Below are 24,114 nucleotides of genomic sequence, written 5' to 3' on the forward strand. Positions count from 1 at the left end.
CCTCGCTACACTTTCACATCACAACGGACTTTATTATTTCATTATAGGCAGCTTCTTTGCTACAGATAAATACGTACTGTGGCTCTTCAAGTAAACACTGGAATGTACATCAAGGTTGGTTGTTAAGTTTTTTTTTTTGTTGTTTTTTTTTTTTTAATCATCCTAACCCCTTCGAGGTGAAGCTAAAACAATAATCATAAATGTCTATATCCGCTGTTGCCATGACAACATCAAGTCCCACAGAGTGACGTCATGCCGATCTGGAGATCTCTCCCCGGCGCGTGATTATCTCCCTTGATGCTCTGCGGCGATCTGGAGGGCCTCTGGGCGGCGTGAGAGCGTCGGAGGCGGCGGTCGGGGTAGAGGCTGTTGTCAAAGGGTTTGCGGTGGACACAGAGGACGTGGGTCTTCAGGTTGCCCTTCTGGGAGGCGCTGTAGGGGCAGTACCTGCACTGGAAGGGCTTCCGAGCTGGGAAAGACAGAAGAGGGCAGACAGGAAAAACAGATTTAATGCACAAATGACCAAATAATCCCATTTGAGCAGTCAGATTAAAACCAGCAGCTCCGGCTCTAAACACAACGGCTTCCTGTTCATGAACAACAAAAAAAATTGTGAAAATATAATTCTGGATAAAGAATATAATTTTTTTTGGCAGGTAATTTTTTTTTCCAGTATTCTAGACCAGATGTTGGCAGGTAAGAAGCTAAACTTTGACTGAGCCTCTGTGAAGTTTTCAACGGGGGCCGAAAGAGAGTTTCCTATTAGTTGTAGCGTGCTATCCACTGTGGCTTTGGCAGAAAAATGTCAAAATAAAACTCTTAAAAAAACAATTTGCACTTTCTAACACCAAAAACACCGTGACACTTCGTGGGCTGTAAAAACATGTTTTCATATTTAAAAAAAGAAGCAAGTTTTAATTCATTGTAACATATTTCCTGCTCGCAACACAAACACACACACACACACACACATGGACAAATAAACACACACACACAAGTGTTGAGTTGAGAAATGACAGACGTCTGCAGCTGTGAGGTGAGGCATGCCAAAACTTCCTGTCTGTCCCCCTCTTTAGTGCCCGCTACATAACCGGATCTCCACGGCAGAGCACGGAATGTACCTTTAAGACACGAAACAACAAAGAAAAGCACTAATAGCTTCCACAAGTTTATCTGACCTCAATAAAAAATCAGAGTGTGACACCCGAAGCCCGAAGGTGAAGCCGAGATCAAAACAAAAAACAAAGAAAAACCCGCGGTGGATGACTCATTTACCTGTCTGCCTGACAGCCATGTGTCCTTGTTCACTGCCGTGCTATTTTTGAGATGTTACTTCATATAATGACTTTCTCTTTTCCCATCTGTCTAACACTTTAATGTGTTTCCCCGTGATTCATGGTTACAGTAAACCATTATGTGCTGATGTCATTTGACATCACTTCCCAAAAACTGAGGGCTGTCTCAGCCTTTTCACCCCGCCCTCGCCTCTTCCTCTCTATCACGCTCCTCATCGGCCGCTGAGACAGCTGCACGCCGCCGAAACACCCGCTTTCACATCTACATAAAAAAGGTGTTTTTGAGGGGGGAAAAGTGGGAAAACTCACAGACGGTGTGAGCAATAAAAGGTAATGCTCCATCTGTTGGTGTATAATAACCTGATGGCCGTAAAGGACACACACACACACACATGTACACACACACACACACACACACAGGCGTTCAGAGGGAGGATACGGCCTGACACATCTGAATATCATCCGGATGGCACAGTGTGTGTGTGTGTGTGTGTGTGTGTGTGTGTGTGTGTGTGTGTGTGTAGAGAGAGGAGGCTTTTAGAGGGAGGGAGGGGGAGCTGTTTGCTAGGAACAATCGTAAAAAGAAAATCTTTGTCAAAAATCCAGGTACAGAGCAGTTTGTGGTGTTAAACTCCACCTGTCTCTCTTCGACTTCTCCAAGCCGCGGTGAACGGAGGTGGAAAAAAACAAGAAAATAAAGGGTAAAAAATAAAACATCTCCCATTCTGTGCATCTCTTAATCTCATTTAATTGCTGTCTTGGGGAGGGGAGGTGAAAAAAAAAACCCTCACATCCATTGTAACTTGAGGGACCAGAACAGATTTCCCTCCAACTTGTTAAAATCTTGTAAATGCACTCAGACGACGTAGCCCATTACGCTTTTGGTAAAGTCAGTTAATGATAAGCCAAAAGGTCTCGCGCCGGCATCGGTCGCTTGTTGCCCTGCTTGTCTCCCTCCCACCTCCCTCCTCGTCTCCCTGGGTCTGCTGTTCTTTCTTCCCTCCCACCGGAGGAGAGGGGAGGTCCAGGAGAGGGCAACCTCCAAATAAGTTCCATTAATCACAGGCCACAGTCTAATGTAACTAATATTTTACAATTAGAGGAGACAGCAGTGGGCTTGGAGCCATCCATCTCTTCACCACATGATCCTCCATTCATAGGCTGCTACAGACCAGCCACACACACACACACACACACACAGACGGATGAACAAATAGACTGGACAGGAAATGAGAGGGTGGGATTGTGCGGTGTTGAGAGAGAGGACGAGTGAAGCAAGAAGAAGGGAATGAGTGATTACTGACTTTGACTCTGTCATACTGACATTGGACCGTGTTAAAAGGACAGTTTGGGTTGTTTTTTTTACTACAACTTTGGGGTCTCACGTCATTTTTATTTATTTCTTTTTTTGCATCTGTTATGACAACATTATACTCACCGTAGTAATTGCTGAGATCTGGGAACACGGCGACATCACTATAATGAAGTCAGACAAGAAGCATGGGCAGTCAGACAGATTGTAAACACGCTAACAGAACAGCCAAGACTGTGTGAGGAAAAATAGCACAGGAAACTTGCACAACTGTAGCATGTATGCTAGGCTAAAACGGTGAACCAGGAAGTCAGTCTAGAAACTGGATAGTTTGGGTGATAGTTATATCGTTCACTTTAGTTTTTCAACAAAAAAACCTCTGTAAAACCATAACATGTCACCTAACGTGTGTTTAGCATTAGAGGAGCTAGTAGCTAGCTTTTTGCTTTGTTTTCAGGCTGTATGCTAGCTATGCTAACCTGGCTGTGGCTTCATATTTAATGGACAAATTTGAGTTTTCTCGTGTAACTCTTAGCAAGAAAGTTAAAGGGGGTATTTTCCAAATGTCAAACTATTACTTGGTGCAGGTGCTAAATACAAGTTTGTAAGGCTGTAATGTGTGGTAATCCGAAATCTTCTGTTCAGATTATTTTTCTTCTTTCTGCTTTTAAACTAGATTTTTTTTCAAAGTGTGAGGCGGGCCTCCCCAAACAGTTTCACAGGAGGCTCAGTGAATGGAAGTGGAGGGAAGAAAAATATTATATTAGTTATTACATTAGTTATGAAAAGGAGATCACAGAGGATGTGTGTGTGATGTAGAGACAGTTCAGAGATGCGATGGTTTTGGGGGACCTTCACTCAGAAACGTATGAATGCCTTCGGGCGGATCTTTTTTTTATGTATTTGGTGTAGTTATGTCAAACAGCTATGGGTGTCTATGGAATCAAATAACATAATCATGATCACCCACAACCACCCAGAAACTGAAAGTAAGCCTTACTTCACTCAGATCTTCACTGATTGCAAATGTTCTACTTTCATTTATGCAAAAGTTTCTGTATGACTTGTGTTCAACCAACATTTAACTTTTAAGGTGGTTCTATTGGTTTCAAAACAAGTTTTATTTTGAAACTCATATAAATTGTAACACAAACGCATCAAAAAGGTCAAATAAGTGCATATTTGAGTGAGTTTGCACACATGTATACGTTTGCACACATGTTATTCCTGCGTGTGTGTGTGAGTGTGTGTGAGTGTGTGTGTGCGGTGAGAGTGTGTTGTGTGTCACAGCCTGAGATAATGACCATGATGACAGTGGCGGGGCCGACGGGGGCCAGAGGAGCTGAATGGTGACGGATGACACAGGGCTGAGCTCTGATGGCACACAGACAGTGAGTGATGACTGCACATCCTTCCCAGTGCTCCACCCTTCATTATCTCTATGGGGCGACGCGCGGCACAAAGGCAGGCCGCGCTGCCCTCTCGCTGCCCTCAAACGACATCTGCTCATGGAGACAGCCGCACTACCGCTCCTCTTTCACCTCGCTGTCGCTCCATCTATCTCCATCTATGGTGATCTTTCTCGCTCCTTTTCTCTCGCACCGTTTCCCTCTCTCTCTCTCTGTCACCCTCTCTCCGCGGAGGGTATACAGAGGTCAGACAATGAGATAATGACTCACCCCTTTCAACCTTTCAAATCAGGGCCTCCCCCCCCCTTCCCCTTTCTCCCCCGTCCTCTGTTGTCCTTTCAATTTTTAATCCTTTCTTTATCGATCTTCTCATATTCACTCGTTCTCATGCGTCTAGGAGGCCCGATCTGATGTCACAAGAAGACTCGTTTGAAGTTTGGTTAACGGGTTAACTGGTTTAAAGTCAGATAATACTTCAGACCTCGAGGCGCCGGTGACTGCGTACGGAAAAATACTTGTCATCTAATTGTGCCCGTGAGAAATGAAAGCATCGCCATAATACCTGGTACAGCACCATTTAGAGGCTTTTTTTTTTTTTTTTTTTGCCACGGCTTCACCGTTTGAATGGTGAACGTTGCCATCTAGTGGTTCGGAGAGAGCGGCGCAGGGACGAAGACTCCCTGCTTAGAACACAAGGGAGGTGGCTCGGTGAGACTAATGAGCATGCAGACAGGTTCAACCAGAGGTCACCATCTGGCCAATTACCACTGCTGGCACATTGGAGCCGACCTGAACTGTCATCACAAACACATCACTCCATGTCCAAACTGCCCGGCAATATGTCACCATGCCACTCGACGTGCCATACAGTATGGAGAGGATGGGGGCAACAGGAGACAGCCCCCATGACAAAGCCACCTGGTCAGCGCCGCAGACAGGACGGGCTGCCGGGCCACCTGCTTGCTCCGGCTTTTAGAGGACACTCGGTGAACTCTCAATGTCAGCTACTGGTCTCAATGTCCAGCTTGACTGACAGGTGTTTATTGTGCCTATGACGTCCGCCTCCTCGGGGAGAGGAGGATCAATCTGCAGCAAACAAACAGGGCACGGGATACTTGAAATAACTCCGAGCGGGAAACAAAAGCTGTTTAAGACGCAATCACGGTATAATGTGCTGTTTGAGGAATCAAAGACAACTCAAAATGCTGTTTTTTTTGTTGTAATTCAAACAGCTTTACGCACAATAAAAAGCAAGAGGGGAACACACGAACAGTGTGATGGCCGTGACAGGAGTTGAAGGAGAGGGGTTGCTTTTCAGGCATATTATAATAACCATCTGTACAATCAAATAGAAAACTACATCTTGCTGTTCGAATCCTAAAGAAAGGGAACAGATGTTAATCCCTAATGGAGTTGACAGGCACTTTCCTGTCTTTCACATGAACATATTGAGTTTCTGAATAAGAGGGGGATCAGAGGGAAGGTGTATCATGTTGCACTCATAATACATGCATATCAAAGACCCCAGCTGTTGGATTCCCTCTCTTGAGAGACAGCATTATTAAATCTGCACTCAGCGAGCATATCACACCAGCACAAGGGTTTTAAGCCTCTCCATCAGTGGGCTTCCATTGGCTCGGGTGATTTGTAGCCTATCACACAAGGAGATTATATCATCCTTTAAAGTGTAAGAGGGGGGGAGGGGGGGGGGGGGGGGCAATCAGTGCCACACACCTGTGTGTCTTCTTGAGCCCTCGTCTGAGATCAAGAGATACGATCTGGGAAGAAAAGGAAAAACTAAAGTTCTGCAAGTATAAAGGGAATGTGTTTTTTTGTGATTGGCATGATTTATTCACACGCTCACACTCGCTCTTCACACTTGCTCTGTCAGGTGATAAGGGTGGTGATACAGCCAAAAACTGTTTTTTTTTTTTGAGATTTCTATAAGAGCATCCTTTGGGCTAACAATATCACAAGTGTCAGTCAGCTATTTATATATACATATACGGATATATGGTCTATCACATTCAGATGGGGTGGTACAAAGCATCTGGAAGAGATAACAAGATGGGAAGAAAAAAAAGGGGAGAAAGGCCAGTATTTGTCCACTAGGTGGCAGTAGATACTTTCGCATCTGAAGACAGCCCTGGCATCCTCTTGATAACAGAGACAGATGCGTTTAAACATACATGATACATAAGCTGATGCTCACCTGATGCAACATCTTTCTCCATGTTCCCCCCATCGCTCAGACGGGCGGGTGCACTGCTCGGGTTCCCCTGGGACCTGAGGAAGGAGAGCAGGCCGCCCTGGTGCTGGAGCTGATCCGCCTTCCCCGGAGTCAAGTTTTCCAGGGAGGAGATGGGAGATTCAGCCACGGCTCTGCCCCAGAGTCCCGGCGTGTCGTGCTTCCTTTCACCGGCACCGTGGAAATCAGCCGGCCCCAGCTCCTCCGGCTCGGGGATGTTGTTGTTGTTCAGCATCTTCCACTTGGCACCGCTTTCGTTCTCAAATTCACCTTCAGCAGCGTGACCCGCGGAGCCGGCGTTCTGCACGTTCATCTCCTCTTTTGTTCCCCGCGCCGAAAGGTCACACTGATACGCAGGTTTCACGCCGAGTTCGGCTGCGGCGTTGGAGTAAGTCTGTAGCCGCCGGGTGATGGAGGAGGAGAGTCCGTTGCTGAAAACGCCAGACATCTGTACCAGCACGGCCGGAGACACGCCCGAGTGAGGCACGATGGACTCCGGCCTCACGGACAGATCTAAAGGCTCATACTGGGACTTCCTGGTCTGAGCGGATGAAGAGCCGTCTCCAGCCGCATCCTTGTCAGTGACATCGGGCTGCTTGTTGATGAGCAGGGCGTTTTCACCGTGGCACTCCAGCCCGAGGTAGTGGGCCGGGCTCCAGTCCTCCCTGGATCGAGGTCGCAGCTTGGCGTTGGGGCTGGAGCCGCTGCTGCTGCTGCTGGGGGGCTGCAGCGGAGAAGACAGGTCCCTGCCGTTCTGCCAATGGGGGAAGTGGTAGCGATCCAGATGGAAGCCGAGGGAGGCTGTCTGAGCGGCGGTGTAGTCGCTGGAGAGTGGACACCTGTAGACTTTCTCACCTAACACAGACGACAGCAAAGACACACGATCCAGATCAAATTAGGGGGGGAATGTGTGTATATGAGGCATACTGAGCATTGTGTTCAGAGGAAAAGCATGTACCAACAACCGTTGTCTAAACATGAAAAATGTTGCAATCCCACACCAGGCTGAGTTGAATGATTTAAGCGCTGCCCCGCAGTAAATCAAGCTTGTAATCAGCTTTCAGCTCCAGTGATCCATCATTTTACAGTATGGACGCCACCACCATGTGCAATAAATACAGCCAAAGATGTTAACACCAAACAAGATTCTTCCAGAAATAATAAACAGTCAAATTCAAAAAACGCAACGAGAACGAGGCAGATGTTGAGACGAGAACCCCATTCCATCAAAACCAGTAAGTGGGTTCCCCCAGTCAAAAATAACGAAGTCCAACGTGTGAGCAGTTCTGATTAACCGCACCGTGCACTGGAGCTGAGGTTTATTTTTGCTCCGTACTTGAGGAAAAATGGCGTGCCGGAGCCATAATTCAAAAAGTACAAAGTGTATTATTGTGGGGGATGACAAAGGGTAATTTTTCTCCTTTTAGCCACTGAAAAATATCCATGTGGAAACACCATTTGATCCCGCTCACCATAACTTTTAATTAAAGGTAATTTAAATGTCTTCTTCCCTCTGTTTACCTACAGTTTAATCATTACAGCTATCACAGAAACTCCCCTCCAGGGTTAAACACACTCCCTGTGACCATTTTGAGTTAGTGATTGTCTGAGACCTCAGCCTTGCACTGTCTTTAAACAGCCCAGCTGTTTCGCTGCCATTCCAATTACAGTAAAAGTCATCCGACGCCATTAAGCCACAAATATTGGCAGTTTATTGCCCAACACTCTCCTGGCATTTGAAGGTCAGGTCATACATTATACTGTGTCTTTTAGGGATGCGTCTGGGATAGGGAGATAAACCCACCACCATTAATTTAATTCTATGCATAGTGATGCCTTATTGTTCTTCTTTAATGGACTAATATCGGAGTTACAACAGTGATTCATCCCCGCCAGAGAAATATCAATTTCATACTCCTCGAGATCTGACCCTGAGGTAATTCTCTGAGGTAAATCTAAATCTAATGATCTGTAGTTGTTACTTTACTTTGTTTCCAACTTTAATAGAAAAAGCCACCTCTGTGAGGTGAACGCTAGTAAAAGGAGCGCTGCTTTTGACTTTTTGACTTTTCAAATGTACAAAACCCATCAAATAAAACCCACATAATAGCTGAATAGAGCCCGATAATGAAATTGAAAAAGAGAAAATCGCTGCTGAAACGGCAGATCCGTGCCCCTGAACTGGAGGCAGTCACCCCTGTTTGTACTGTACATGTGTTTGTGTGTGTACGTCTGCGTACGTTGAACGTACACAAGAGCGGGAAAGAGACTTCGGCGGTGCCACACCCTTGTCTCCAGTAAGAGACAAATAAAAAAAAAAATCCACAAACAGCTTAATGGGACTCTTTCAGACGCGCCATATATCTCAATTATTCTGTGGCTTAAATTACGATGACATTACCGGCCAGCTCCGAACGCAGAAAACACACATATATGTGACCTCATCTCTCAGCGTGGACCTTCCTAAACCCATTTGCCGGCGCTGTAAAACAATACAAAGAACGACTCCGAGCCTATTTTTCCTCTTCCTTTGGACGGGTGCCATCTTTGTGATTGCCTGGTTCATGCTAACTTAATCAGTTTAAGATTTACTTACAGTGCCGAGGCTCACATTATGTGAGGGGAGTAATTTTAGAGCTTAGATTTATCAACCAAAACTCCAATTACGGCATCATTACAAACCCCAGCCTCTCTCACCTAACACAGAGCATCTAATGAAGTGATGCGTATGAGTTATTCACCCTTTACCGGGTGTGCGAGGTGGAGGGGAGGAGAAAAAAAAAAAAAAAGGTAAATAAATAAATAAATTCCTCAAGTGAGCCATGTCTTGTGGGGAAAAAAAAAAAAAAAAGCGTGCAGCTGGGCGCGGACGAGTGATTCATTTCATATGGAAATAAGCTTTTAAGATTTACAACCATACATCACCGTCAATGCAATCACAGGCCTCACATACTATATGCTTACACAGGCATTTGGCAGTTATATTACAGATATCAAACTCGGTATACAGTGAGGTTTTGGCTCTTTCTATATATGCAATCAAGCACCTGAAAATGCAAAGCAGAGATACATAGAGGCTGGTTTGGTTTAAGATGAAACGAGAGAGGGATGAGTGAGAGAGAGAGACAGAGACAGAGAGAGAGAGAGAGTAACACACAAGACTGGTGAGAAAAACAGGGGCACCAGATGTTCTTTGATGTTTATAATAGCATATATTATTAATATTAATTAGACCACATAGTCAATGACGCATTTGGGACGTTTCCAAGTCAATTAAGCCAAATGGCATTCAGGAGATGGTGGAACAATATTTCAAGGCAGGTGTTCAGAACTCCCTGGGTAAATCGTTTTATCTGCATGCAAGGAAAACAAGCATTTTGAGCTTAATTTGAGCCTCATATCTGCAATAATAATTAAAAAGAGGATTAAAAGACAGAAGTGAGAGGGAGAGCGAAAAAGCCAACAGGTAATCAGATCAGACACAAAAAAAATAAAAAATAAAACAGGCTGCGATCGCTGAATAAGAGCTGGATTTTGCTAAGCCAGAGACAAGGGCGAGTTAGATAAGGTTTGGTTAAAAGATGCTTTTTTTTTTTAACCGTTAAATCACTGAGAATGGACGGATGTAACTGGAGCGGCTGGGTGAAAAGTGACACTCTGTGTCGCGGCTTGCTTTATCTGTGTTTCCGCTCGTATTACAGTCACAGTTTCACAGACGCTTATCGTGGCTCTCAGCTGCGACGCTTTACAGTAAAAGAAGTGTAAAAGCAGGGAACAACATCATTACATGGTGTCTGCTCATTGACCTTGAGGTTAAGAGAAATGAATGGGACTAATTCATAACTGTCAGAGCATTTTCTGTTTGTTGGGCATGTTTTTTGTATTTTTTTTTTTTCATTCCGAGCCGGGATGTAACCGGCCTCGATGTAGGTCAGAGGCCCCCAGCGTGCACCCTTCATTAAGTTTATCATTTTAAGAAGAGTCGTTAGTCTTAATCTGAGATTATAATTAAAGTCAAAGCACATTTTTCAAATACAGTCCTGGTGACATAGAGAGAGAGAATCAAAGCAGTGATTTTCTAATTTAAGATGAGGTTTTTTTTTTTTGAGAGAGTAGTTAAAAATCTAAATCCAGCACTGTATCTGGAATGTATCGAGCAAAAAGAAGCCGTCTCTCACTCTGACAGCCGCGACTGTACTATATTTGCTATCCATATTGAGAACATCAATAACTTCATGACCACCATAGGCTGACTATGAATAATGCAGCCAGTAATTCTGGACTAATCAATGTTCCTCAAGCTGAACATCTGGCAGTGGTAATTCTTCCTCAGCATCTCTGCTCTCCTGAATTAGAAAAACACTCTCCCCCCTCTCTCTCCCCTCTCGCTCTCGTCCTCCACGTCCAGCCATCGAGACAGACAGACTTGATCAGTTACAAACCCCCCCTCCCCACCCACCTCCGAAAAAACTTATCCCTGTTATTAAACCCTCATCAAGTGGTGCGTGTTCTCCATATGTGTAGGATTTACCTATCTGTCCCGCAGCAGACCTGTGTGTTGAGCCAGGGCCAGCAGCGTGTGATTGTGTTAATTAATCTGTCATTGTGAGCGCAGGGAGCAGCTGCAGAGGTCTCTGGGATATATTGTCAGAGCTAAACAATGCGGTGCTAAGCCCCCAGAGTGAGTCTACCATTACACAAGACTAAGAACAGAGAGGAGAGGAGGAGAGGAGGAGAGGGGGGGGGAGCGAGAGCCTGCCGGATCCATCATTGACTAAAGCAATGACGCCTGACCTTTACAATGAATTAGTTTCCATGCTTAATATTGACTGAAATTAGAGTCTGATACTGAATGTGCCATCCCAGAACTGTGTGTGCACTCAAATCCTCGAGCTCGCCAGCGATCATAAATGTTTCTGGAAGTGACACCGTATGGTCTTGGAGATAGGGGAGAAGAGGGGAAAGTAAAAACAACAGCCGCTTGAATATGTTTCTTAAAGAGCAACCGGAGAGGGATTTGGCCGCAAATGGCGAGCATTTACATGTAAATATGCAGATACCACTATGTGCGTACAATGTGGGAAACAAAACATCTAATGAGATTAAACCTGATCCATTTATCTCTGCTATACGGCCATCGTTTAAGAGGATGCCGGATCAAATCCCCACGAGAGAGCGCATGCAGACTTGGACGTACATAACAGCAACACTCCAGAGGAAAAATAACCATAGTCGTGAGCTGAGGAAGGCAGCAGCAGAAAAAAAAAAAAAAGTTTGGATTTATTTTTTTCCCCTTCCCTCCCTCTTCACAACACTGTTATAGCAGTAATTTAGGCTCATGATAACATGTTAGCAGGATGCCATGACAAGAAAGACATTTACCCAGAGAGCCGAATCATCCAAATCACCAGGTGGAACAGAACACTATCAATAAAAATACCAGGTGGTAGATCAAATCATAAAAATCACTGGGTGGTATATATCAAATCATTAAAAACACCAGATGGCATGCATTAACATCTTGTGCCCCCGTAGGCAAGGGGTGGGGATGTGACGGATATAAAATAGAGGGTACTAATTATCCCTACAATTCAACATGATGCCATTATCTTTTAAAGGAAGACAAAGTCCTTGTGGATGACAGTAATATCCGTGGTGGCGGTGCTGACCCTGCGCTTCGATGTCCACCTACACTAAGTGGGAAGAAAGATGAGGCTGTCACTCAGCTATACCGTATCTTCCTTTTTTAAAAGGAAAGTATGAACGATTATGAGATGCAGGAATTAGATCCTTTGTTGTTGATATTCTAAGCTGATTTAATTAGCGCACTGTAATGACGTCGTCTTCATAGGAGGGATTCAGTTTGGTAATTTCATTCGGGGACTTGCAAGCCACAGATTGAACTATAAACCACAAGGTTTGTGGTTCGAATCCAGGTGGGGATCTCTTTCTCTCTCCCTGCATTTCCTGTCTTCCTCTCTACTGTCAATTAAAGACCAAATGATTGTAAAAAAAAGATTTTGCTTTTTAAAAAATGGTCAAAAATCGAAGCTGCAGAGGAAGACATAGACTAGGGATCTTTTTGCCAAAATGCAACTGGATGAGTTATTTTTGTTAAACTTTGGAAAGCTCCCTATCCTCATATTCAACATAGTTTTTCCTCGGGTGAGTTACCTGTAGCTGGAGAGGAAGACTGTGGTCGGTGGTCGAGTCCACTGTCAGAGTGGGAGCTCCCCGTCTCGGTGAGGATCTCCCCGTGACGACCCGGAGTACCGGGTCTGCTGATGGCCTTGGTGACCGGCTCGCCGAGACACAGCTTCCCGTCGTCTCCAGGGAAACATCTGTCAGGCAGGTAGGAGGAGCACTGCTGCTGGTCTTTAGGGCCGAACATTTGCTGTTCAACAGGAAGTCCTGGTGTCATGATCTGCCAGCCCGGGTAGCCGCCGCCGCCGCCGCGGGCGCCGCTGCTGAGCGTGTCTCTGTTAGACATGAGCTTCTGCAGATATTCCATGCTAGTGGTATTCAGTGGAGGGTGGAGGGGATTCAAACCCAGTAAGGAGGAGCTCTCTGCATCCGTCAATGGGCCTGGACCCGAGGAGATCATCCTCCCTAACATCTCCCTGACCTTCATGTCGACGCCCGCGGCGGCGAGCATCTGGTTGTAATCTTGGTGCTCGGCCCTCTCGGCCGTGAGGAACCTGTTGTGGATGCGGGTGATGTACTGCGAGTAGAGGTTGCCCTGGTGGTCTGGTGCCAGGTTGTCCATGTTGACGGAGGGGTCGTGCTCAGCGGGGAGATTACGCTTCGCCGCCAGCTTGTTGAGGTGGACCTTCATGTGGTTCTTGAGGAACCAGGGCTCCTTGAAGCGACGGCCGCAGATCTGACAGCAGTGCTCGAACGAGTCCTTGTGCTTCCTCATGTGGCCCTTCAGGAACCAGGCCTGGCTGAAGGTCTGGCCGCACACCTCGCAGGGGAACTCGCCGGCGGTCTTCTTCTTGTCGCCGGCCCCCGCCGCGGCCCTCTGCCCCGAGCCGGACTCGGCGGTTATGTGGGTCGTCTCGACGTGGCCGATGAGCTCCTCCTCCTGCGAGGCCGCAAACTCGCACAGGGTGCACTTGTAGGGTTTGTGCAGGATCCTGATGTGGCGCTCGAGCTCCTGCTGCTTCCTGAACTTGCCCTTGCAGAAGGAGCAGCGGAAGCCGGAGGGTTGGGGCTGTACGGCGTCATCGTGGACGGTGGTCACCTTCGGGGAGGCGGCCGCGTGGGGCTGGCTCTCCGCGGCGCTGGAGACGGTTAAGAACGGCGGTTCTGTGGGAGGAGTCTCTAACAGCTGGGGCTGATTCAGAAGTTGGTTTATACTCGACGTCTGCTGTTGGCTCACCTGACCGGCTCGCGTCTGCCTGTCCCTTATTATCGCCCTCTCCTCCAGCTCGTGAAGCAAGCGATTCTCCTCCCTGATTCGCCCACGGCCTTTACCCAGAATGCCCTGCTTGTGAGTACGGAGGTGTATCTTCAGGTTGCCCTTCTGCGCGGCCCTGTGGTCGCAGTACGGGCACTTGAAGGGCTTCTCGCCGGTGTGCGTGCGCATGTGGAGGGACAGGATGCTGTTGAAGCGGAAGCGCTTCCCGCACAACGGGCACGGGTACTTCCTGTTCTTGCGGCCGTCGTCCTGCGGGGAGTTGACCTGGGAGACGACACTTTGATTGGCGACTCTCAAGAACTGGGAGAGCTCCGGTCTCCCGTTCATGCTGCTGAGAATCCTCGCATCCATGATTTGATTGGCCAGAAGCGCCATCTGGCTCCTAATTGGGTGGATGGACGGGGTAATGAAGCTGTCCTTTCAGGCGCCGTCCGACGTTACAGTACGGTGGTCGGGGGGGCGGGGGGGAGGGGGGGTGGGGGCGTCTGTGTGGGACGGAAGGTTAGCAGGGAACTGTGTGCTGACTGTTTGCACTTATTCAGCCGAGACAGGATGTGGATTCATGCCGTTCAGATGAAACGTCTGTTTGTTGTAGCTCCGACCTAAAGAGAGCAAAACAAAAGGAAGCATTAAGTGCATTCTAATTCCACCAAAGCAAATAAATTATTCAAATATTGCAAATTTTCCAGCTCGCAAAAAGCCCGAGAACAGGTGAGTGTAATGTAAGTGGGGCTCCGAGCCGTCAATTAAGGGTGTAAACATGTACTTTTGCAGCTGCTGTATAATGCCAGTGATGCACCACAAATAGGTCAGGAAATGGAGCAAAGTAGGTTCTGACTTTCGTCATCCTGTGTTAATGTATACCTGTGGTTTTCAGATTATTGTTGAAAACGCTGATTAAGTGGAACCACAAAGGCTTCCTCAACAAATATCTCATCTTTACTAAAGGGTGGAGGTGAGAATCTTTGTCTTGATCTCATTTCGGAACTGACACACAATACTAAGGCAGCACAAACATCAAAGACTGTCTGCTTCCACTTGCCCTTCCTCTTTGCATTTCACAAATCTGCGCTTTAAAAAAGGGAAAAAAAAGATTAAAGTTAAGCTTTTTTTCAGCAGGTCTATTGCATATTTGAATAAAACCTTTACCAGGGTAATTATGTCACAGGAGTACTAAGGGAAATAAACAACTTGATGATGCAAAAATGCAAACTAAAGTTAAAGGAAGAATATACAAAATGGAAAGCTGAAATATGCTTCATTCCTCCCTTGCCAAGCCCTCCCCCCACTTTTTTTTTTTTTTTTTATTCAACTGCAGCAGCAAAACAAAGCTTCAAATTCACATCGCCCTACAATGGTAGAGGTCACATAAGCGAGCCCTGCACAGCTCTGGTGCAGCACCAAAGGGCACAGAACAAAGCCGGCACTGTCCACACTGAATTAACACAGGCTTACATCATCCTGGACTGCAACCTCAGTCAGTCATGAAAATGATGTATACAAAACCACACTGATAAAAAAATAAAAAAAGAAGGGCTGACAGGACGGCAGCAGTAGTTGTTGTGAGCAGCCAGTCTGCTCTGAGCTGTAAATCAATGTAACTTGGTACTGACCTAATCATATCTGACAGGGAGAAAAGCTGGGAAATCTTATTATAATACATATAATATGGTGGATCCACTTCATATTTATTAACCTGGTATATTTCAAAACAGAGGGGAGAGCAGATGATCCTCCCCCCCCCACCTCCCACCAACTTCAAGGATTACGGTCATTTCGGCTATTATCGCATTTGCCTCTATTAATGTCATTACTGCGCTGTAGCCTTGGACATGTAATATTGTACAGTGGATCCCATTTGAATTCTGCACCCGCGATCAATAAAGATTGATCAAACTCAACTTCAGATGGCGGCGCGTCTGCAGCATCAAATAACTTTGACTACTGTATAAATGTGAGCTTTTCTTTTATTACAGTAACACAAGACAACGGGGGGAGAAACTGTGCCAACTATACCGTCTCTTCTCCACGAGACCGAGAGCCGGCTTCATTAGAAATGTAAAACACGTGAACACAAGAAGATTGAGGTGGGGTTTTTTCAAGTTGTATCTCACCTTATGTGTCATTAGGTTTCATGTATGTAGGCTTGGTTTCCCAACTTTGTAAAACAAAATGTAATAAATAAAGACTTATACTGAATTATTTATGTTAAAATAATACATTGAACACCAGCAACACATTGGTCAAAACTTAAAACAGGAATTAAAGCTCCAATATATAAAATATACAGTGTATAGAATTGTACTGAGTAGATCTGCCCCCATTGTCAGTGTCAGCATCAGATATCCGTATCTGTTCATCTCGAGTGTAAGAGCAGCGTCTGCTTAGCACGGATGCTATCCACACTCCACCACGTTGTGCTATGCTATCTGCTATCTGCTGATTGCTGTCACGCTGTTGCTGACGCCCTCGGTCTCTCTTGTCTCCATGTGGTGCAGACTCTGTTTGTATCTACATAGTGTTTTTTTTTTTTCATTGCTTTCATCGATTTGATTCCTTTCTGTGCCTTTTTACTATCTGGGGAGTACAGATGAAAATCAGCCTGGATCAATGTTATTAATAAGCCCTGTCCTTGTTGAATAAAGGAATGTGTACCTGTCTGTCTAAGCTAGCTGAAAGCATGTAACAAAAGAGACACCCAAACTAGCAACAATTATATTCCAAACCAAGAATACCACTAGATTTCATATCAATAGAGGCTTTTCCATGGAGTCTAGGCCACCTGCTGCTGCTGCTGCTGCTGCTGCTGCTTCCTTTGGACTAGAGCAACCTCAGTCAGTCGTAAAAACGTTGTACACGAAACCACGGCGATAAAGAGCCTCGGCTGGTGTGAGCAGCCTGTCTGCTCTGCACCGAGATCAATGTAAGGATACGGGGCTGACCTAATCACATCCGACAGGAAGAAAGTGAGCGGGTGATATTAGCATACACTAGATCCACATCATATCTGTTAAGGTGGTATTCCTCTGATTAACTAAGCATAAGAAGGAGGCATAAACCTCCATCGTGTGTGTGTGTGTGTGTGTGTGTGTGTGTGTGTGTGTGTGTGTGTGTGTGTGTGTGTGTGTTATAGGAGCGGTGTGCAGAGCCATCAGGTGTTTCTCTGTCAGAGTGGATTAGGCTCGTTTTGGTGCAGATTGAGAGGAGCGCTTGATTGTTATTAAGCATCGTGTCACAGTAGCGCCTCTTAAGTGTGGCCGCGCATATACGAGCAAGGAGCAGGTGTGATTCAGCGCAGCCAATAAAAGAAAAAAGAAAAAAAAAAAAAAAAGTGACACATACACAATTAAACCAGCCACAGGGAGCTGTGCATTCTGGCTGATTTTCGGATGTGACAATATCGAACATCATTAGTTTTTTTTTTTTTTACTGCAGTCAGACCATGGATTCTGTATCTCAGCGTTAAAATCCACAGGATGGTGGAAGTCTAATCTTTTTAGGTTGTCGTTTTGCAGCGTATTGTCAGCTGGGATGGATGGGCCATATTGTAAATCCACCGAGCGTTGACACGGGAATGAAATTTATAGATCAGAAGTGCATATTTCATATTTCTTTTTTAACGGCGGTTAAACAGCATTCATAATTTATGTGGATGGTTAAGCTGAAAGCTGGAACGCACCACAAGAGCCTGCAACCAACAGCTACAACGGCGTATAAGATGGAATAAAGATCCGTAAGAGAGGAAGCGGCAGTCGCATGGTGTGATTGATAAGATATTCTTTTGTTTTTACTATGATTATAAAACTGATGCTCTTATCTTTATCTTGCAAAAAACGGTTTAATTCTGATGTTTGAGTTGCTCACCGAGGAGGTGGTATCGACGCATGCATGGCACATCATAAAAACGTCATGATGATATCCTTATGAAATAAATATTTAACGATACACACTATGCGTCACACACTCTAACTAATGACACACAACTGATTCTTCGTCTCAAAACCGCAAAAAAACAAGAGATTTTCCTGAGAATTCCAGGAATTCCCTGATTACTGCAACAGTTTCACACATAATAGAGCGGGCTCACGCAGACAGTAAACGTCCCATTCCTGTGATCATGCCCTCCGTGTCTCGCTTCGCCCCCCGCGCCCACCCACCGAATCGGACCATCCGGCGGACCGCCCTGTCAGGGAGGGGGATGAAGAGCAGTACAAGCAAAGAGGGCAGCGGTAACACAGCTGCCCACCATGACCTGCACAAAAGATAGTACCCATATACTTTCTGACAGCCAGATTAATGAAACCCTATAGGAGCTCCTCTGTAGGCCCCCCCAAAAGCCTGACGGAGACAGAATAGTCTAACCAGCACCATTCATTACTGCAGGAGCACGGAGCACAGAAAGAGCACACACAGCACTGACAAACTAGCTCCTTGTGAGTAATAGCTAAAGAACTCATAAAGGAATACATACACATTTGTTGTGGATGCAGTAAATCTATGCCACTCCTTTTTACAACTATCAAAAAATCTGGCTTGTGCCCTGTAAAAAAATAAATCTGGCGCGCATGTGGCGCGGCGGTGATGTGGCGTTCGTCGGGAGTCAGCTATTTCACACATGCTCGAGGAAGGCGAGGCCCTTTTTTTCGATTGATTTCATTTGGTCTCATTCGCTAATGCAGATTAGTGGCGTTGAACGCAGCCGAGGGGAGAATAAGTTCCTCTGGCAACATGCTAAAAGCTGGGGGGGGGGGGGGGGGGCTGGAAGTCAGACTGATGACAGCAGGTGTCTGCTTCGTGGCGGCCAGCTGCGTTCGTATACCTGTGTGAGCTGGAGGACAAACCTTGACTTCTGGTTTTTACCGTAAATATGTCACATGACGTGAAAATGGCTGTATAGTGTGCGGCGGAGATCTTCAACCTGAGGTCCGGGAGCCCTAAAGGGTCCACAGAGTTACTGCAGGGGGTCCCCGAAATGATTTCATCCTAAACTTTCTTCCAAAAATGTCCAAAAATACACCATAACATGAATACAACCTATATTAAGCTAATCGTCCTGTTTGTTTAATATTATGTTGAGAAACTGTGATGAAGAAATTCCAAAATAGAATTAAAATCGGTTAACAATTATTATTTTAATGGCTTAAAATTGTAAAAATACATCATTATAAAGTACTGTTATACCTGGCACTATACTGCAGTATTATTGGCCTGGTTTAATAAGGAATTTCATACAATATGTAATAGGGGGTCCCTCCCCCGGGTCTCTATCGGCCTCAGGGTCCTTAGCCTGAAAACTTGGCGACCTCTATATATAAAAAGTGTGTTTGTGAGCTTCAATGATGTTTTCAATGGTGCTCACAACTCGTCCTCTTCATGCACATGCAGAAACAAGCACTCTGACATGCTGCTTCTCTCTCACACACACACACACACACACACACACACACACGTGCATATAGAACGTATTTTAAATCACTAATGTGAACAGTTGCTCTTGTTTGCACAGACCACCTGTTCTTTCTGGACACAAACAAAGCTTCTGGCGTACGATGGGGTGTGTTAACAGTGTGGGGTGCGTAGGGGATGCCTTGCACAAGAGAAGCCGATCCACATGGTGTAGCCTGCATCAGATGGTTGGGCCCTGCAGGACGGCAGCCAGCTCACACAGAACTCACACAGACCTCAAAAAGGGGAGCTTCTCCGGTCCACAACATACCGACATGTTTCGCTTTCTTAAAGAGTAACCCACACACACACACACACACACACACACACACACACACACACACACACACACACACACACACACACACACACACACACACACACACACACACACACTTACAGTAGTGCAAAGGCAGCCGATGCAAACTCTCGTTGCGACATCATTTAAAGAGACAGGATAATTTTGTGTTTTAATGTCGTCATTTAGGTTGCCGGGGCGTTTTGCAAAAACTGCAAAGAGATGGTAAAAAAAAAAAAAAAAAGATGCATCTACTTTCAGTTGTTAAAGCACTTGGAGGCACTAAAACAAAAGTCATTAAACGAGTCATCACAAAATCACAGCAGGAGTCTGGTAATGCCACTTACAGTATCTCATTAAGCTTTGGCATCTACAGGAAAAAAGAAGGAAAAAAAAACCTGACAAACAAAGAGCATAATCCAAGGCACATTAACTGGGCTGATAATTCAATGAACTCTCATTTGGCAGCCATCTTGCCCTTATGATGGTCCTTTTTTTTCAGCCGCAGCAGCAGAGCACAGACCCCTCATGAAGTTCCTCTCTCTCTCTCACACACACATGCATATTCTCTCTCCCTCTCTCTCTCTCCCGCGCTCTCTAAAACAACAAAACATCCACCATTAGACAACGGGGTACCAGCGTAATTAGAAAATGACTTCCTTTGCAATCCTAGCTAAGTAGTTTACACACTGTAATTACAGGGACAAAATCATCTTTTCATCATTTCACTGATTGAGCTCATCAACCCAGTGGGATCCCAGGACTGTGCTCAGGCAACATCTGGGCTAAGAGAATTAGCCCCTCGGTTTAGCCGGGGCCGTACGCGGCGGAAAAAGCGGGCACGCAGCGTGAGCGCCGGACACGGCCGTGGCACACGTCTCTAATTGAGACAGCTTTTTGGACGGCGTGTCGGTTTGGGTGTTGGATTTATCAAACGGCTCCCTCGTTCACCGGAGCATCCCCGGCGTTTTTTTTTTTTTTTTTTAATACAATAAGTCAAAAATTCAGGAGGGCAAGGTCGCCATGGAGATTAACTGCCTCTATTTCCCACGCTTTCCCCCCAAAAAATGCCATATCAAACTTGCCCCCCTCCCTTGGAGCGCTCCTGAATGTAAGCATTGAAGATCGACCTTGGTGCACAACAAACACGCCTCTTTTTTCACGGGGGCCACTCTTGTTTACTCTAATTCTCCCGGTTCGCCCCCGAGCCTCGACTTTCTAACAAACATGTGGTCGCCGAGTTGAAGGTGAAGTGCTTTTTTTTTCGGTTCCCCGTCTCTTGTCCTGCCGAAAAGGGCTCCGACTCTGTGTGTTGGCAACAGAGGCGAAGTGTTTAATGTGGCAGCTGTTAGCCTCGTGGATTTTCTACTAATCACTCTCTCCTGATTACTCTGATGAGTGTATGATGCTCTTAAATAATCAACCCGCAATGAAAAAAAAAAAAAAAAGAAGAAAAAAATAATTATCATCATCTCCCTAAGTAGTGCAGCTGCACCCGCCTGCAATAATTACAACTAGAACAGGGCGCCTTCTCCCGTCACTTACAACCACTTATTATTAAAGATAACGCTAATTGGTGCGGTGGTGGGCGACAATTCTTCATGGGGTTCATCGTAAAAAGCCAAACCTTGAAAGTTATGGCACATTAGAGGTCTTAAAGCCAAGGTAGGGTATTAAACATTGCATGCTGAGACATGCCGATAATCGGAGCCAGGGGAGTAGTAGACGTCCTATCAGTAGCCCCTTGGTTGCCTCCCTGCCTTGCCCTCACTCCACCCTTCCCCCCACTCCCGGTATCAGCCTGGCAGACACAATTAACATTTTCATAAAAACAATTCCCTGCCTCCAATAGTCCAATGTAATTTGTTTTCCATCTCTGTTCATTAATCATTGTTTAAATCGGTGAGCCATCCCCTCCACTCTGCCATCTGCACTCAGCTGTGTTACAGATATGACACCTTCCCCCTTAATGGGAGCTGACAGCCAAGAGAGGAGGCCTGTGGAAAATAGCTTCCTGCATGTGCACTTCCACCTCACATACTGCCAGCAGGTGAGAGAGGAGGGGGGGTGGGGGGGGTTTAATGGGTTCTGATTAATCTCAAAGGCAAACAACATTACACTACAATATCATACGGCGTGCAACACGAAGGGAAGATTCCTCGGCGTAAAAACTCACGCACACATTCTTTCAAACAATGGCGTTCCACACTTTCTTCTTCTTCTTCTTCTCCTCTAGTTAAATTAGTGCAGCGTTCCTACAATATGCTATTGTTTTCCTGGAATTGGGAGCAAGGTTATTAATTATTCACTGTTGTGTTCTCATACGAGGGGGCTATGCTTTTCACCGTATTGCCTCATAGCTCAAATACTTAAGGCCATGGTACTCGGGCAAATTTCATGAGGCAACATCACAGAGATATTATTATCACAAGGCAGACACTTAGGAGATTAAAAGTTTCCTGAAGAGTTTCTCAGCCGGCTGGAAAGGTCCTGACAAGATTTCAAAGTTCCAGGATTTCTCCGGCCGACGCGAGGAAGACGAATCAAATAAGTTTTGCAACCTTTTCTTCTTTCCTTTCAATGGATTTGAAGGCTAAGTCGAGGTTAGCTTAGGAGGGGGGGGGGGGGAATCCCACTCAATGTGGTGGTAAGAGGGTGCCAAAAAGTTCATCTGGCCTGTTGATTCCAGCGTGGATTACAGATATCCAAATGATGAGCCTCGTGTTCAAACAAGTGCTTCTATCGGGGGAGAAAGTTGCCAAGCGGAGCTTTGTCATGTAAGCTGCATGAATTTACTGCAGCATAATGAGAAAAAACGGCTGTGGCACTACGTTTAATACAGTGTCATCCGCTCACCCTCCCTCTCAGTTATGATGCTACTAATGTCATGCAGCCTTCCGGTCTCCATGTTAAAAAACAACAACAACAAAAAAAAAAAGATGGTGTCACCTGAACGTACACGAAGCCCCCAATTTTCCATCAGGAACTGTGTCACAGCATCACATGGTCCCGGTTACAAAACGCTCCAGACCAAACTCTTCCTTTTTTTGGGGAGGGAGGGGGGGGGTTTCTAACGAGGACAGCGGCGGCGGCGGCAGCAGTAAATGATGTGTATATTCAAAGCTGAATATTTCATGTTGATTGATCGAACTGACTGCCACCCACCTGCTCCTCCTCCTGTCCCACCGGAGCTGGCATGAGGAGAATTCAGTAATTGAGAAGAGCAGAGCATGCTCTCTCTTTGCTCACATATGACAGATGGGGCATCATCGCTTCAAAGGAGAGCATTTGGAAACAGGAGGAAGGAGGAGGAGGAGGGAGGGAGGGAGGGGGGGGCAGAGGGCGAGGATGGCTTTGAAAGTAGCTGTGCTGCTCTGTACAGGTGACATACCAACAAAAAGAAAATTACAATGAATAAAAGCATGGCCACTCAAATAATGGTTAAAAGGTGGAACTTAAAAATGAGTGAAATTAACACCTGACACCGTTCTTCTCATCCACACACAACTTCATGAGCACCTATTTTAGTTTACATTATATGCTTCTTAATGAGTCTATAATAAGACATGAACATGGAATAAAAAAAAACGAACGTATGGTTAAAGATCACGTGACAGCAGGTCGGATTAAAAGCGTAATATTGGACACGTTCACGGTCAAATAAACACCCCGGAAAACACAAACACACATTTGCTGGATTTCTGCATTCCTCTAATATTACGAATCGAATTGATTTCCACAGTCGCCCTTTAGCACTCGCCATTACTTACTTTTTCACCTCCCTCCCTCACTCCCTCACCCCCCCTCCCCTAAAAAAAAAAAAGCAGCGGCATCTCTGGGAAACGCTCGTCTATCAGAATCTGACACATCCAAAACTTAAACCCTCTCACTTTGCACAAGTAGAGAGGCGAACTTGCGTGAATCCGGAATCAAAGAGGGTTTCTCTCCTCTTACCTGGAGGCGCGGAGGACACGAGGTGACAGCTGGAGTTCAGCGCAGACTGATGTGGATCTGGATGACTGAGTGCTGACTGACGGACTGAACACGCTTCACGCCCAGCACACAGTCGGACCCGGATCCCCTCCTTCCTTCCTCCTCCTCCTCCTCCTCCTCCTCCTCCTCTTGTCCAAGTGCCGCGCTTCCCCTCCGTGAAACCTTAAAAAACAACCCGCTCTCTCCGGGCGAAGGCAGCGGCGCGCTTTGCTCCGTAGTATTTCCAGTTGAAGAATGAAATGTTATAAAAAAAAAAATTCACTCGGGATACTTCGACATGTCCCGAAGCCGTATGTCTCCCTCATCTGGCCGCCGGCGTGTAAGTGTAACAGACTGGCGCGAGCGTGCGTAAAAGACGTTGCTCCGCCGTCTCCGGGACGCGAGACCTCATCAATCCTCCGCTGAGGTGCAGGCATTTGAACGCATCACGTGGTGTTTCGCGCGTCAAAAAAAAAATTGGTAATTTGATTGAGTAGTACTTTTACATTATTTGAGAATTATGATAGATTCGCCTCCAACTTTAAACACAGACACAAATATTATCATTATTATTATTATTTTTGCTTTATGCGCCTGAACTGTTTGACACATTGTCTCGCGGACAGGAAGAATGATCCACCTCGGTGATTCAGCAGTTTTTTAGTTGGTAAATGGCTCCATTAAGGATCTTAATTGGATGCCTGTAACATTGATC

At 45.8% G+C, this 24,114-nt stretch overlaps 1 protein-coding gene across 3 annotated transcripts; it reads right to left on the minus strand.

Moving 5' to 3' along the window:
* Positions 1 to 6: 6 nt before the first annotated feature.
* Positions 7 to 23,532, minus strand: LOC311017939 (zinc finger protein 536-like). Of its 3 annotated transcripts, XM_084016612.1 has the most exons (5): positions 23,382 to 23,532; positions 12,439 to 14,286; positions 6,229 to 7,119; positions 2,734 to 2,771; positions 7 to 469 (listed from the first exon to the last, which is right to left on the minus strand). In XM_084016612.1, the coding sequence occupies exons 2-5, from the start codon at positions 14,057 to 14,059 to the stop codon at positions 410 to 412; spliced, it is 2,610 nt and encodes an 869-aa protein (XP_083872738.1). In that variant the 5' UTR covers positions 14,060 to 14,286; positions 23,382 to 23,532; the 3' UTR covers positions 7 to 409. The 3 variants fall into 3 exon arrangements, with proteins under 3 accessions (XP_083872738.1, XP_083872736.1, XP_083872737.1); XM_084016610.1 differs by lacking the exon at positions 2,734 to 2,771; XM_084016611.1 differs by lacking the exons at positions 2,734 to 2,771; positions 23,382 to 23,532 and adding an exon at positions 22,593 to 22,739.
* Positions 23,533 to 24,114: the final 582 nt, after the last annotated feature.

The sequence above is a fragment of the Eutrigla gurnardus genome, assembly GCF_963514095.1.
Source record: "Eutrigla gurnardus genome assembly, chromosome: 9".
NCBI lineage: Eukaryota > Metazoa > Chordata > Actinopteri > Perciformes > Triglidae > Eutrigla > Eutrigla gurnardus.

Excerpts from the sequence above, each read along its gene's own strand:
- LOC311017939 (XM_084016610.1), bottom strand. The coding sequence starts at position 14,059 with ATGGCGCTTCTGGCCAATCAAATCATGGATGCGAGGATTCTCAGCAGC. Across the intron at positions 7,120-12,438 it reads GTCTTCCTCTCCAGCTACAG|GTGAGAAAGTCTACAGGTGT; the intron begins GTAACTCACCCG and ends CGTCTGTGTTAG. Across the intron at positions 470-6,228 it reads GGAGAAAGATGTTGCATCAG|CTCGGAAGCCCTTCCAGTGC; the intron begins GTGAGCATCAGC and ends TGTCTTTCCCAG.